General features: G+C 38.6%; 1 protein-coding gene across 2 annotated transcripts in view; it reads left to right on the top strand.

The window, feature by feature from the left end:
• DENND4A (DENN domain containing 4A) overlaps positions 1-11,827 on the top strand; it is a 130,983-nt gene extending 119,156 nt beyond the window's left edge. For both annotated transcript variants that reach the window (XM_059180844.1, XM_059180843.1), the window contains 2 exons: positions 136-200; positions 9,143-11,827. In XM_059180844.1, the coding sequence (XP_059036827.1) occupies positions 136-200; positions 9,143-9,279 (202 nt within the window). In that variant the 3' untranslated portion in view covers positions 9,280-11,827. The remainder of the gene's footprint in view (positions 1-135; positions 201-9,142) is intronic.
• The last annotated feature ends 1,770 nt before the right edge of the window (positions 11,828-13,597 follow it).

Here is a 13,597-nt window from a genome sequence, read left to right as displayed (position 1 = left end):
TCCTCTAAGCAGATACATATTATTGGCTTAGTAATTTGTTTGATTACTTCATGCTTTTATTAGCATCAGTATTTTTGTACAGAATATAGAGATTATATGAATAGTAATATCTTCTCCACTCCTTTCCCCCCCTAGGAGTTTGTATAGAGAAATACTATTTCTCTCGCTTGTAGCCCTGGGAAGAGAAAACATTGATATAGGTAATCTACTGTAATATCTAACATGTAATGTTTATATGTCATGGTATTATTTTCAAAGTATTTTTGTATTGGTAGTCTTTAGTATTATTTTAATATTATTTATTATTATTTTAATATTATATTAATGTATTAGAAGAATTCTTTCTCTGTTTTTTTTAATTTAATGTAATAGATACTTTGGTCATATTAGTAATAGTAATGATAAATGATAAAAGCTAACATTTTTTGAAGACTACTGTGTGTCTGACACTGTAGCAAGTATTTCCCAAGTATTATCTCCTGTAATTCTCCCAAAAGTCCTATGAGTTAGGGACTGCTGTCATTTCAGAAGGGATGTAAGGTAGCTATCTATTTCAAGAGATCCCAGACTATTTTGATTGGCCATCTCCTTCTCCCAGTGATTGTGCTGGGCTCCGTTTAAGTTGCCACTTCCAAGTCTCAGGAAAGGGCAGGAATAGCCCCTGATAGAAAGGAAAGAAGAAAGGGGTGGCTGTTAGACATTGAGAGATTGGAGCAGAGTTTAGGCATTTTGTCTGAAAAGTTATAATGTAGGGGCGCCTGGGTGGCTCAGTGGGTTAAAACCTCTGCCTTTGGCTCAGGCCATGATCCCAGGGTCCTAGGATCGAGCCCGGCATCGGGCTTTCTGCTCAGCAGGGAGCCTGCTTTCTCCTCTCTCTCTCTGCCTGCCTCTCTGCCCACTTGTGATTTCTGTCTGTCAAATAAAAAAAAAAAAAAGTTATAATGTAAATAAGTTGATGAAAGTGACAATGATACATATTTAAGTCCTCTGATGTTGAGTGGTACCTAATGTGGGTGCCCTGCTTAAGTAAACCCACTCCCAGTTAAAGAGAGAATATGTAATAAGCCATAGTTTTTAGGTGATTGTATACTGTCTTAACAAAAACATATCTGGTTATTTAGCGCTAGTCAACACTTTGGTTGGCTTTCTTTCTTTCTTTCTTTTTTTTTTTTAGATTTTTAAAGATTTATTTACTTATTTGAAAGAGAGAAATCTCACAGAGGGGCAGAGGGAGAGGTTTCCTTCTTTTTTTTTTTTTAGATTTTTAAAGATTTATTTACTTATTTGAAAGAGAGAAATCTCACAGAGGGGCAGAGGGAGAGGGAGGGAAATAGATTCCCAACTGAGCATGAAACAGGACACAGGGCTTGATCCCAGGACCCTGAGCTCATGACCTGAGCTGAAACTGAGAGAGTCAGACCCTCAACCGACCCAGGCGCCCCTCACAATGATGACAGTATGTAATAAGCTTATGTGCCCTGTTACAAGTCGCTCAGCCAGACCATATGGAACATGAATAGGGAACAAGGGCACTCCCTGTGGTGCTGGCTTCCCAACAAGTTCATTAGCAAGTGGGAAAGAGTAAGAGTTAGTGAGGGAATTAGAGGGCTTAGAGCAGCCATCACTAACTGGGAATCTCAAGGGGTATCAGGTGCCTTCTGACCAATGGTGACCTGTGTCACTGGGACTTGTCAGTCTTGATGCCAAAAGAGAGCTTGTAGAATCCAGAAGCAATGATATGTGTGGGTGAGATGGCAAGCATCTTACAGAATGAAACTACTAGGTAAGGGGTAGTATTTTTTATGTACTCACTATCTAAAACGGTTAACCTTTCCTGAGCACATTTTACAGAAAAGTCAAATTTAGTTAAACTTTAGAATAAATGTCCTGGGTGCCTGGGTTGTTCGGATGGTTAAGTGACTGCCTTCGTCTCAGGTCATGATCCCAGAGTCCCAGGATTGAGTCCCCCATCGGGCTCCCAGCTCCATGGGGAGTCTGCTTCTCCCTCTGACCTTCTCCCCTCTCATGCTCTCTGTCTCTCTCTCTCTCTCTCTCAAATAAATAAATAAAAATCTTTTAAAAAATAAAATAATGTCCTGACCCCCTAAAATAATGGTGAGAGAGGGAAAGTATAAAAGGGTTTTCTTTTATCTCAGGAATCTGTCATTCACTTTGCTCTAGCCGAAACAAGCATCACATGCCCCCTGAGTGGTGCTGTGAATTTCCTCATCCTTGCACCCCTTCCCCAACCAGAGCCAAATTTACAAATACACTTCTTTCCTGACCCTAAATCCCATGCAAAATTTTACTCCTCCTCTATTAGAACTGCTTGGAGATTATTATATAGGTACTATTTACTGATACCTTAAAGGAGTTTGCCATTTCATGAGTCTGAGAGCCCTTTTCCTCTGACTTTTTGAAGACAGACCTGATAGTAACTTCCTTTGCCAATTCTTTGAAGGTTTCTGGAAACATCTGAGTTCTTAGGACCTGTCCTTTTTGGTCTTCTCTGGGTGCAAAGCTCTGGACAGTCTGTATATGTTGGCTGCCCTCAGAAAACTATCACTTCCTGTGTAGCCCCATAGTGGATGCCCAGGGAGAATTTAGAAACCCAAGAAGGCAAGATTTCATTTCTTTTGATGGCTGCATAGTATTCCATTGTGTATATATACCAAATCTTCTTTATCCATTCATCTTTTGATGGACATCTAGGTTCTTTCCATAGTTTGGCTATTGTAGACATTGCTGCTATAAACATTCAGATGCACGTGCCCCTTTGAATCACTACATTTGTATCTTTAGGGTAAATACCCAGTAGTGCAATTGCTGGGTTGTAGGGTAGTTCTATTTTCAACAGTTTGAGGAACCTCCATGCTGTTTTCCAGAGTGGTTGCACCATCTTGCATTCCCACCAACAGTATTGGAGGGTTCTCCTTTCTCCGCATCCTTGCCAGCATCTATCATTTCCTGACTTGTTAATTTTAACCATTCTGACTGGTGTAAGGTGATATCTCATTGTGGTTTTGATTTGTATTTCCCTGATGCCGAGTGATATGGAGAACTTTTTCATGTGTCTGTTGGCCATCTGGATGTCTTCTTTGCAGAAATGTCTGCTCATGTCTTCTGCCCATTTCTTTTTTTTTTTTTTTTTTTTTTTTTTTATAAACATATATTTTTATCCCCAGGGGTACAGGTCTGTGAATGACCAGGTTTACACACTTCACAGCACTCACCAAAGCACATACCCTCCCCAATGTCCATAATCCCACCCCCTTCTCCCAAACCCCCTCCCCCCAGCAACCCTCAGTTTGTTTTGTGAGATTAAGAGTCACTTATGTTTTGTCTCCCTCCCAATCCCATCTTCTTTCATTTATTCTTCTCGTACCCACTTAAGCCCCCATGTTGCATCACCACTTCCTCATATCAGGGAGATCATATGATAGTTGTCTTTCTCCGCTTGACTTATTTCACTAAGCATGATACGCTCTAGTTCCATCCATGTTGTCGCAAATGGCAAGATTTCATTTCTTTTGATGGCTGCATAGTATTCCATTGTGTATATATACCACATCTTCTTGATCCATTCATCTGTTGATGGACATCTAGGTTCTTTCCATAGTTTGGCTATTGTAGACATTGCTGCTATAAACATTCGAGTACACGTGCCCCTTTGGATCACTACGTTTGTATCTTTAGGGTAAATACCCAATAGTGCAATTGCTGGGTCATAGGGCAGTTCTATTTTCAACATTTTGAGGAACCTCCATGCTGTTTTCCAGAGAGGTTGCACCAGCTTGCATTCCCACCAACAGTGTAGGAGGGTTCCCCTTTCTCCGCATCCTCTCCAGCATCTGTCATTTCCTGACTTGTTGATTTTAGCCATTCTGACTGGTGTGAGGTGATATCGCATTGTGGTTTTGATTTGTATTTCCCTGATGCCGAGTGATATGGAGCACTTTTTCATGTGTCTGTTGGCCATCTGGATGTCTTCTTTGCAGAAATGTCTGTTCATGTCCTCTGCCCATTTCTTGATTGGATTATTTGTTCTTTGGGTATTGAGTTTGCTAAGTTCTTTATAGATTTTGGACACTAGCCCTTTATCTGATATGTCATTTGCAAATATCTTCTCCCATTCTGTTAGTTGTCTTTTGGTTTTGTTAACTGTTTCCTTTGCTGTGCAGAAGCTTTTGATCTTGATAAAATCCCAATAGTTCATTTTTGCCTTTGCTTCCCTTGCCTTTGGTGATGTTGGAGATGCAACATGTGGGGTTAAAGGGGTAGGAGAAGAATAAATGAAACAAGATGGGATTGGGAGGGAGACAAACCATAAGTGACTCTTAATGTCACAAAACAAACTGAGGGTGCTGGGGGGAGGGGGATTGAGAGAAGGGGGGTGGGGTTATGGACATTGGAGAGGGTATGTGCTACAGTGAGTGCTATGAAGTGTGTAAACCTGGCGATTCACAGACCTGTACCCCTGGGGAAAAAATATATTACATATTTATCAAAAATAAAAATAAAAATTAAATTAAAAAAAAAAAGAAACCCAAGAAGGATTGGAGACTAGAACAGTAATAGGATGGGGAGGGGGAAGCAACTTGAAAACAAATATAAATGAGTAAATAATTGGAATTAGGATGGACTGATGGAGGGAGAAGCTGGATGTTAAAAGGTTTATTTCTGGAGGCTTCTGCTGAGAGGCAGACCAGACTATAGGGAGAAAGTACTTAAAGTACATTGTGACCAGGAAAGAGAGTGGAGAATGTGTCTGGGAACAAAGTCTAAGGGACCTCAGGGCCAGAGAAGTTTAAAAATAAGGAAGGCTTCAGAGGAAATGGCACTAAGTTGAGAATTTAGCCAGAATATGAGTGGGGGAGAAAACAAACAAACTTTGAAGTTTGCAAGAAGACCCTGAAGTGAAGAGTCTAGCATTTTTGAGTAACTGAAAGGCCAGGGAAGACAGGATTCAAAGAGAAAAGGTGGAGTGTGGAGTGAAATGGGCCCAGAGAAGCAGGCGGGGACTAAATCATACCATCTAACAGGTGCTGCCAGGTTTTTTGGATGGAACCTCAGTGCAGTGGGAAACATCTGGGGGATTCTTTTTTTTTTTTTTTTTTTTAAGATTTTATTTATTTATTTGACAGACAGAGATCACAAGTAGGCAGAGAGGCAGGCAGAGGGGGACTGGGAGACAGGCTCCCAGCTGAGCAGATATTCCCAATGCGGGACTCCATCCCAGGACCCTGGGATCATGACCTTAACCAAAGGCAGAGGCTTTAACCCACTGAGCCACCCAGGTGCTACCATCTGGGGGATTCTTAAGCAGGAAAGAGACATGATGGAATATATGTTTTATCAGGATTTCTAATCTATAGAGAATAAATTGGGTGGGAACCCAGTGGATAGTGAAAAGGACAATTAAGAAGCTAATGCAGGGGCGCCTGGGTGGCTCAGTGGTTTGGGCTGCTGCCTTCGGCTCGGGTCATGATCTCAGGGTCCTGGGATCGAGCCCCGCATCGGGCTCTCTGCTCCGCAGGAAGCCTGCTTCCCTCTCTCTCTCTCTCTCTGCCTGCCTCTCTGCCTACTTGTGATCTCTGTCCGTCAAATAAATAAATAAAATCTTTAAAAAAAAAAAAAAAAAGAAGCTAATGCAATAATACAAGTGAAACCGGGTGGTGGCTTAAGTGTGATATTTTAAACAAAACTAACATTTAAAGAACAAAGAGGGACTCCTGGCTGGCTGGGTGGGAAGAGCATGTGACATTTGATCTTCGGGGTCATGAGTTCAAGCCCCCACATTGGATGTAGAGATTACTAAAAAATAAGTAGATAAACTAAAAATTAAAAAAAAAAAGGAAAAAGAGACTGATTTGATTAGGAAGAAAATAAATCTGCTCATTTAAGAGTTAGGAATTGGAAATTGGCCTTACACTAAAATGGCTTTTAAAAATTTTAGCTATAAATCTGAGCCCAGTAAAGATGTGTGTTTGGTATCTTTGTTTGAAAATATATATATGTATATGGCCCAGAGAAATACAACCAAGGAACATTGTACTCAGAAGTTACCTTAAGCCATAGATTTCCTAGTTGAAATAAAGTTGGAAAAGTCTGGACAAGTTCCAGTAAGAAAGGTAAAACTTACTTAGAAGTAAGGACTATTAGATAAAGAAGGCTAATGGAAGCGTAAGTGTGTTTAACCTGTAATTTTGTTTGTAAATAAATACTGTATGAATGTGTTGAGCTGCCCTCTCTATTAAAAAGCGGAAAACAATGAATGGGTTCAAATTGCAGCCAGAGGGCTTTGAGCAGAATGTTGTAAATGTTTGTGCTTTTTTGGTTTTGGGGTTTTTCTTTTTTCAGGTGGGTTTTTTTTTGTGTGTGTGTGTTTTTTTGGTTTTTTGGTTTTTTAGAGAGAGAGCACGTGCCTGTGCGTGGATGGGGGCCAGGGCAGAGGGAGGGAGAGAGACTCTTAAGCAGGCTCCACATCCAATGCAGAGATGGAATTGGGGCTGAGTCTCGTGGCCCTGAGGTCATGACCTGAGCCAAAATCAAGAGTCAGATGCTTAAACCAATTCAGCCACCCAGAGGCCCTGAATATTTGTTTTTTAACTGTAATGGTTGTGAAACACTAGAAACTATTAAAAATAAGAAACTTGCCTAATGATTTTAATGTTCGACTGGAAAATTAATCATGTAGGAACTTATATGTAGATACCTACGTAACCTTCTACCTGATGAAACAGATAAAGAAGAGCAAACTGAACCCAAAGCAAGCAGAAGAAAAGAAATAATAAATATTACAGCTGAAATAAATGAAATAGAGAAAAATAGGGAAAACTATTTTTAAAGATGGAGAAACTCATCAGAATCAAAGTTGGTTTTTTGAAAAGATTGATAAAATTGATCTTCATTTAGACTAAGAGAAAAAAAGAGAAGACTCAAATTAATGAAGTCAGGAATGAAAGAGGGGATATTCCTACTGCCCTTCCATTAACAAAAAGAATTATAAGGTAGTATAACAAATAATCATATGCCAATAAATTCAATAACCAGAAGAGATAGGCAAATTCCTGCAAAGACATAAACTACAAAACTGACTCTAGAATAGAAAACCTTAACAGAGCTGTAACAGTAGAGTGAATTGGTAATCAGAAAGCTCCCCAGAAAGAAAAACCGAGGGCCAGATGGTGAGTTCTGTCAAACGTTTAAAGAAAGGTTAACACTAATTGTGATGGACTTCATGTTTGTGCCCTATCTCATGTGTAGCCCTGATGTAATGGCATCTGGAAGTAGACCCTTGGGAAGCAATAACATCATTTGGTTGGAGCCCCCCAAAATGGGATTAATAGAGAGAGCCATCTCTCTTTCTCTGCCATATAAGGATATAGGGAGAAGAGAGCTATCTGAAAACCAGAAAGAGTGCTCTCATCAGACACCAGATATGGTACCATGGCCTTGATCTTGGATGTTCCAGCCTCAAGAGCTGTGAGAAATAAATGTTCATCATTTAAGCCACCCAGGCTCTGGTATTCTGTTGTAGCAGCCTGAACTAAAACATTAATCCTTCATAAACTCTTACAAAAGTAGAAGAAAAAGGAGCACCTCCTAACTCATTCTATGAAGCCAGTATTACCAAAGATGTCACAAGAAAGGAAAACTACAGAGCAATATCCCTTATTGACAGTTCTCAACACAATGCTAGCAAACCAAATCCAGCAATGTTTAGGAAGGTTTATATTCCACGACCAACTGGTATTTATCCCAGGAATGTAATGTTGGTTCAATGTACAAAACTCAGTCACCACAATATATCATATTAATAGAATAAAAGACACACGTATCTCTGGGGTACCTGGCTGGCTCACTCAGGACATGCGATTCTGGATTTCAGGGTTGTGAGTTCAAGCTCCACGTTGGGTGTAAAGATTACTTAAAAATAGAATCTTAAAAAAGAAAAAGACAACACATACCTCAGAAGATGCAGAAAAAGCATTTAGCAAAATCAACAAACTAGGAATAGAAGGGAATATCCTTAATTTGATAAAGAGCATTTATGAAAAAAAAAATTAACACCATACTCAATGGACTCCCTTAAAAAATTAAAAATAGAATTTTCATATCATCCAGCAATTACATTTCTGGTTATATACCCCAGAGAATTAAAAGCAGGATCTGGATGAGATATCTTTACATCCATGTTCATAACAACAGTATTCATAATAGCTAAAATGTAGAAACAATTCCTGTGTTCATTGAAGGATGAATGAGTAAGCATAAAATGTGGTCTATACATACAATGGAATATTATACAGCCTTTAAAAAAGAAGGAACTTCTGGCACATACTACAACATGGATGAACCTTGAGGGCATGATGTTAAATGAAATAAGCCAGTCACAAGAAGACAATCATACAGTTATTAGAGTAGTCAAAATCATAGAGACAGAAGTAGAATGGTAATTGACAGGGTGGGGAGGGGAGAATGGAGAATTATCCTTTAATGGATATAAGGTTTCAGTTTTACAGGAGGAAAAGAGTTATGGAGATGGAAGGTGGTGATGGTTGTACATTATGAAGGTTTGTAATACCACCAACCTGTAAAAATTATTAAGATGCTAAATTTTATATGTATTTTACCACAATTTTTAAATTTGGAAAAGAATCTTAAAAAGAAGGCATCTTAAAACTTGAAATTTCATTGGTCTGTGTAATCTATCTCTAGAATGCTAAGGCCTGGGGCGCCTGGGTGGCTCAGTTGGTTAAGTGTCTGCCATCAGCTCAGGTCATGATTCCAGGGTCATGAATCGAGTTCTACATCCAGCTCCCTCCCTGTTCAGCAGCAAGTCTGCTTCTCCCTCTCCCTCTGTCTCTCCCCTCCACTTGTGCGCTCACTAGCTCTCTCTCTCTCTCTCTGTCAAATAAATAAAATCTTTAAAAAATTAAAATGTTCTTTCTAAAAAAATAAAAATAAAATCCTAAGGACTCTAAGGTCCCTGTTTAAGCTTCTGTAGTCCTTTAGTTGGCAGAAATGACCTAGGGATTCCTTCTTGGCCTCCTTTTGTAATAATATTACAAAAACTTGATTGTTGTTAGTATTGAGTATAAATTGCTGAATGCCCTTATTTCCTTATGAATTTTTGCAGATGCATTTGATAAAGAGTACAAGATGGCATATGATCGCCTCACACCTAGTCAAGTCAAGAGTACACACAACTGTGACAGACCGCCAAGTACAGGGGTGATGGAATGTCGAAAAACCTTTGGAGAACCTTATCTTTAAGACATGCACGTGTGTGTATACTTTCAATATGTATTGTATAGTCCATGTATAAAATAACATTTGAAGACTCTAAACTCTTTTTCTTCAATTTTTGAAAATGCATTTGTAAATGGTTCAGAAAGTCCAGATAGCTTATGTACAGAATGTTTTCAAAAGAGAAGAGTGACAAGTGAGGAGAAAGCCATTTTGTTTCCCATTTCTTTTTTTTTTCCTTTACTTCTCCTGTAATAAGTGATTAAGTATTTTTGTGACGAGGAAATCCCTAAACAAAATTACTTCTCAAAATAAGATAACCGTTTCATGGTTTCTTTTGGAAGACACATTGAAAAATCATGTATGGAACTTAAACAAATGTAAGATCAAAGTATTTCCTGTTTTCATAGATTATTCAAATGTTTTGACCATGAAGTTGTATTATACATATTTTAAATTGTTTATAGTAAGTTGATATTTTTTTAATTTTTAAACTTAATATAGCAAACAAAATGAAAAACTTATGAAGCAAGCAATTAAGTGCTTATTTTCCTTGTCTGCTGCTATTTGACGTAATTAGTACAGCTGCGGATCTCTATATGTATATCTATCTATCTATCTATCTATATTTTTTATTACCTGGAGGAATGATTCAGAAATGTCAGTGTTATGCTAGGATTGCATGTTAGTACATCTAAGCCTGACCGCAGTGAGTAAATGAAAGCTAAGGTGTGCACTGCCCAGACTGACTTATTGAGCCTTGTGGAAGGAGAGCTGGAGACGTTCCAAGTCTGCTTCTGCCAAATCAGGTTCAATATACCATGATTTGAAAATTTTCTCTATCACTAACAGATGCATACAGTACACAGGGAGCGCTTACAAAACCAAATATTAATTTAAATTTTAATATGCTACATGAACACTTACGCTGGGAAATATGTCAGACAACTTATTCTAAATTTTACCCTTATTTTAATATCTAAAATATTGGGGGATGATGTAGATTGTGTCATATTTATCTGGAATATGACATATTGGCATATTCTGTTAATATTATAAATATATATACATATATATAAAAATATTCAAAATATTTTTTCAAAAGTAGAAAAATAATAACTCTCAAAGTATAGCCAGAAAGAATTTCCCATATTGAGGAACTTGGCTTTTTCAACAAGCCTTCAGAATCTGAAGTCTATGGAATCTAAAATCCAGAAATATCCAGAAATCAGACAATAAATAGAATGTTTAAGCACCAATGGTATTAAAGAGACTCTAAAAAATATTTTTAGTTCCATTATTGCAAAAACCACTTTATTTGGGTAATTTCCGATAAAAAGTATTCTTTGACTATTAGAATTATGTATAGATTATCAGTATGTGTGTGTGTGCATGGTTGCACACATTGTCATGAATGAAGGAATTCTCTAGACACTTTCAAAGAAGAAAAAATGGATGGTTCCAAATTTGGTCTGGAAAGCCAGTGGAGTCCAGCACACTTGTACTGGGGGTATCTGAGACTTTGAATCAATTTAGCTGCAGAAAAACTACCTTTTGCATTCACACCATTAGTGAATAGCATCAAGCTGACACATTTCACAGCTTTTGACTGGGGAAGTAATTGGGAGAGTTTACAAATGTGAAATTTTGATTCGGATTAGTTTGATGCTGAACTTGCTTACTTGAAAAATCTGGTGCTATGCACATATATATGCCTTTCCTTTGTAAATACAACTCCAGTCTTCTACTTTACTATTCATATACAGTTTCACATTCTGATGGAGTCTTTTGTTCCCTAAATCACTTGAAAATTGTCAAATGAGAGAAATGTTTAGTAAGTGAGGCTTTGGGCATTGGCAACAAACATCCCTCCCAATAGGGTTCTGGGGTTCTATTCTGGTTTTTTGATGCATGTTTTACTTTCCCCTATAAGAACAGCTTTTACTGTTCGTGGAAGTTGTTTAACTTTTCTTTAACACAAACTATATGTAAAAATTATAGTTGATGGATTTCAAATCGCTGACCCAAAAAAGTGAGGTAAAGCCCATCCTTTCTGTTCAAACTCAGATGGAAAAGTGAGTATAATTTTTACCCCCCCCCCCACTGCCCTGCCCCCCCCCCACAAAGTTTTGTTTTTGCTTTTGGTTGGGTTTTATTTCTACTTTTAATCCCCAGGAAATACTATTTGTAGAAATTTAGTCTTTAAAAATAAAACCCAAAACATGAATAGAAAGTGGTAAACCCTGCTCGAAAGAAAATTAAAATCTAGAACATCCTTTAAGATAACTCTATATAAACTTTTCTTCCATTTTGTCTCTGTTGAGGATACATTTTGAAGAATCATGGCCAATCCTGTTGGAGAGAAATACATTTTTGCTACATTCTCTGTCTCTTGTTTTCTTACTCTTAGTTTTGTTTATATGTTTAATAGTGGAAAATAAACCATGCTGTGTCCTGGTATAACTTGCTTACTACTTCCTCCCATGGTGTTTTGAATGTCATACATTTGTATTTTGTATCTAATTTTGATATTCAACTTTTTCTTCCAGGTAAGGAATTATACAGCCTGCTCATACTCTGATTTTTGTCTTTTTTTCCCCTGATTTCTCTTTTGGACAATGGTGGGGAGGGAGGGAATGCTTTAAAACTCTAACACTACCAGCTTATTTGATTCTAAGTTTTTCTAATATGCTTTTACATTTTTGTATATAGAGAAATGGCCCCAGAAAATGTTGGTTCAGCATTTTATGTGATACATACTTATTGTACTTTATGCTGGTAACTACTCTAATACTTCAGTGCAACTAGCAAGTGTTGACCTGTACAGAGAAGGCTGTGATGTTTTATTTCTAAATACATTGTAAGTACACAGTTAGAAGAGACCTGTGTGTATGGTAATGTCAGATGGCCCAGTTATTTTTATTTCTCCCACTAGAACTTGAAAGCTGCTGTTAGACACTTTATTCCAGACCAGCAAAGGAAAGGGCAGGCTGCTTCTTTCAGAGAGCCCTGGGCCCCCTCTTCTGCTAGGGTTAGGCTGCTCTGCCCTTCCTGTTTGGATATCAGACTAAGTTTTCTTTCAGAATTGCGTTCGTTGACAGCAGCACACCAGTCAGTTTACTTTCATATTCTCAGACTTATTCTTCTCATCCCTTTATACTGGCCTCTTCCTCTGGCCTCAAAGCAAGTACATTTGCTGGCTGAATTATTTTTGTTTACAAAAATTAGCTGTTCACAAATTAATATAGGAATTTGTCTCTTACACAAAAAGTCTGTGCTTGTGCTTATCCTCCAAGATGCCAGGCTCTACTGATGAAGTCTCGGCGGCCTCTCCCTGGTTGCTGTCATTTGCGTGGCTCCCTCCCTTTGTCTGTATAGATTTTTTTTTTTTTTCAAACATTGTGCTGTGATGAAACCACTGGAGCAACTGCCAGGCTTTTCTATAAATGAAATTCTTCAGGTTTTGCCTGCTCGTCACAGTAAGGGGCCTGAAGACCCAAAGCATGCCTTTGGCTATGAAGGCAGCCTGAGACCAGGGTGTGCCACTGGGCTCTCTCTAGTGACCCCCACTCTCTGCACTGGCAGAGACAGCTCTGATCACAACCTCTCTTTGTATCTTCTGTGGTGACCAGTCCCCAAACGCATTGCAAGTGACACCTGGGGTGGGGAGGGGCCTCCCACAAAAAAGGAATCAGACCCCAAGGGTATTCATTGGCAAGGAAGGCCAGCCAGTTCTTCAGATGTACCTACTGGGCTGTGCTGTAAATACTAAATTCTGGTTCCCACCCTCTTTGGTACTCAATCTTTAAAGAAGTGATAATTAAAATATAAACAGTGGCATAAAAGGCCAAGCCTGTAAATTTGGTGGTTTTTTTTTGTTTTTTATTGTTTTTTTTTTTTTTTTTTTGTCAGAGAGAGAGAGAGCGTGAACACAGGCAGACAGAATGGCAGGCAGAAGCAGAGGGAGAAGCAGACTCCCTGCCGAGCAAGGAGCCGGATGTGGGACTTGATCCCAGGACGCTGGGATCATGACCTGAGCCGAAGGCAGCTGCTTAACCAACTGAGCCACCCAGGCATCCCAAGCCTGTAAATTTGATAAAAGCATTTTTAGATTGATTGATGGAAGAACCATTTTACTATGTAAACATTTAAAGAGAACACCGTTCTTCAAAAATATGAATGGTATTTTTTTTTCTTTCAATACTATATAGAACTTTAACCCATTAAGTCAGGGAGAGGCTCACATTTTTAGAAATCGGGCCCAAATCTATCACCAGGGTCACCAAGGAAATGCAGCCCCCAGAGGGATGAAACCATCATCTGGGTAGCCACTGTCCTCCAACTG

Source organism: Mustela lutreola, chromosome 7 (genome assembly GCF_030435805.1).
Source record: "Mustela lutreola isolate mMusLut2 chromosome 7, mMusLut2.pri, whole genome shotgun sequence".
NCBI lineage: Eukaryota > Metazoa > Chordata > Mammalia > Carnivora > Mustelidae > Mustela > Mustela lutreola.
Note: the sequence above shows the minus strand (reverse complement) of the source record. Positions and strands in the feature narration are given on the sequence as shown.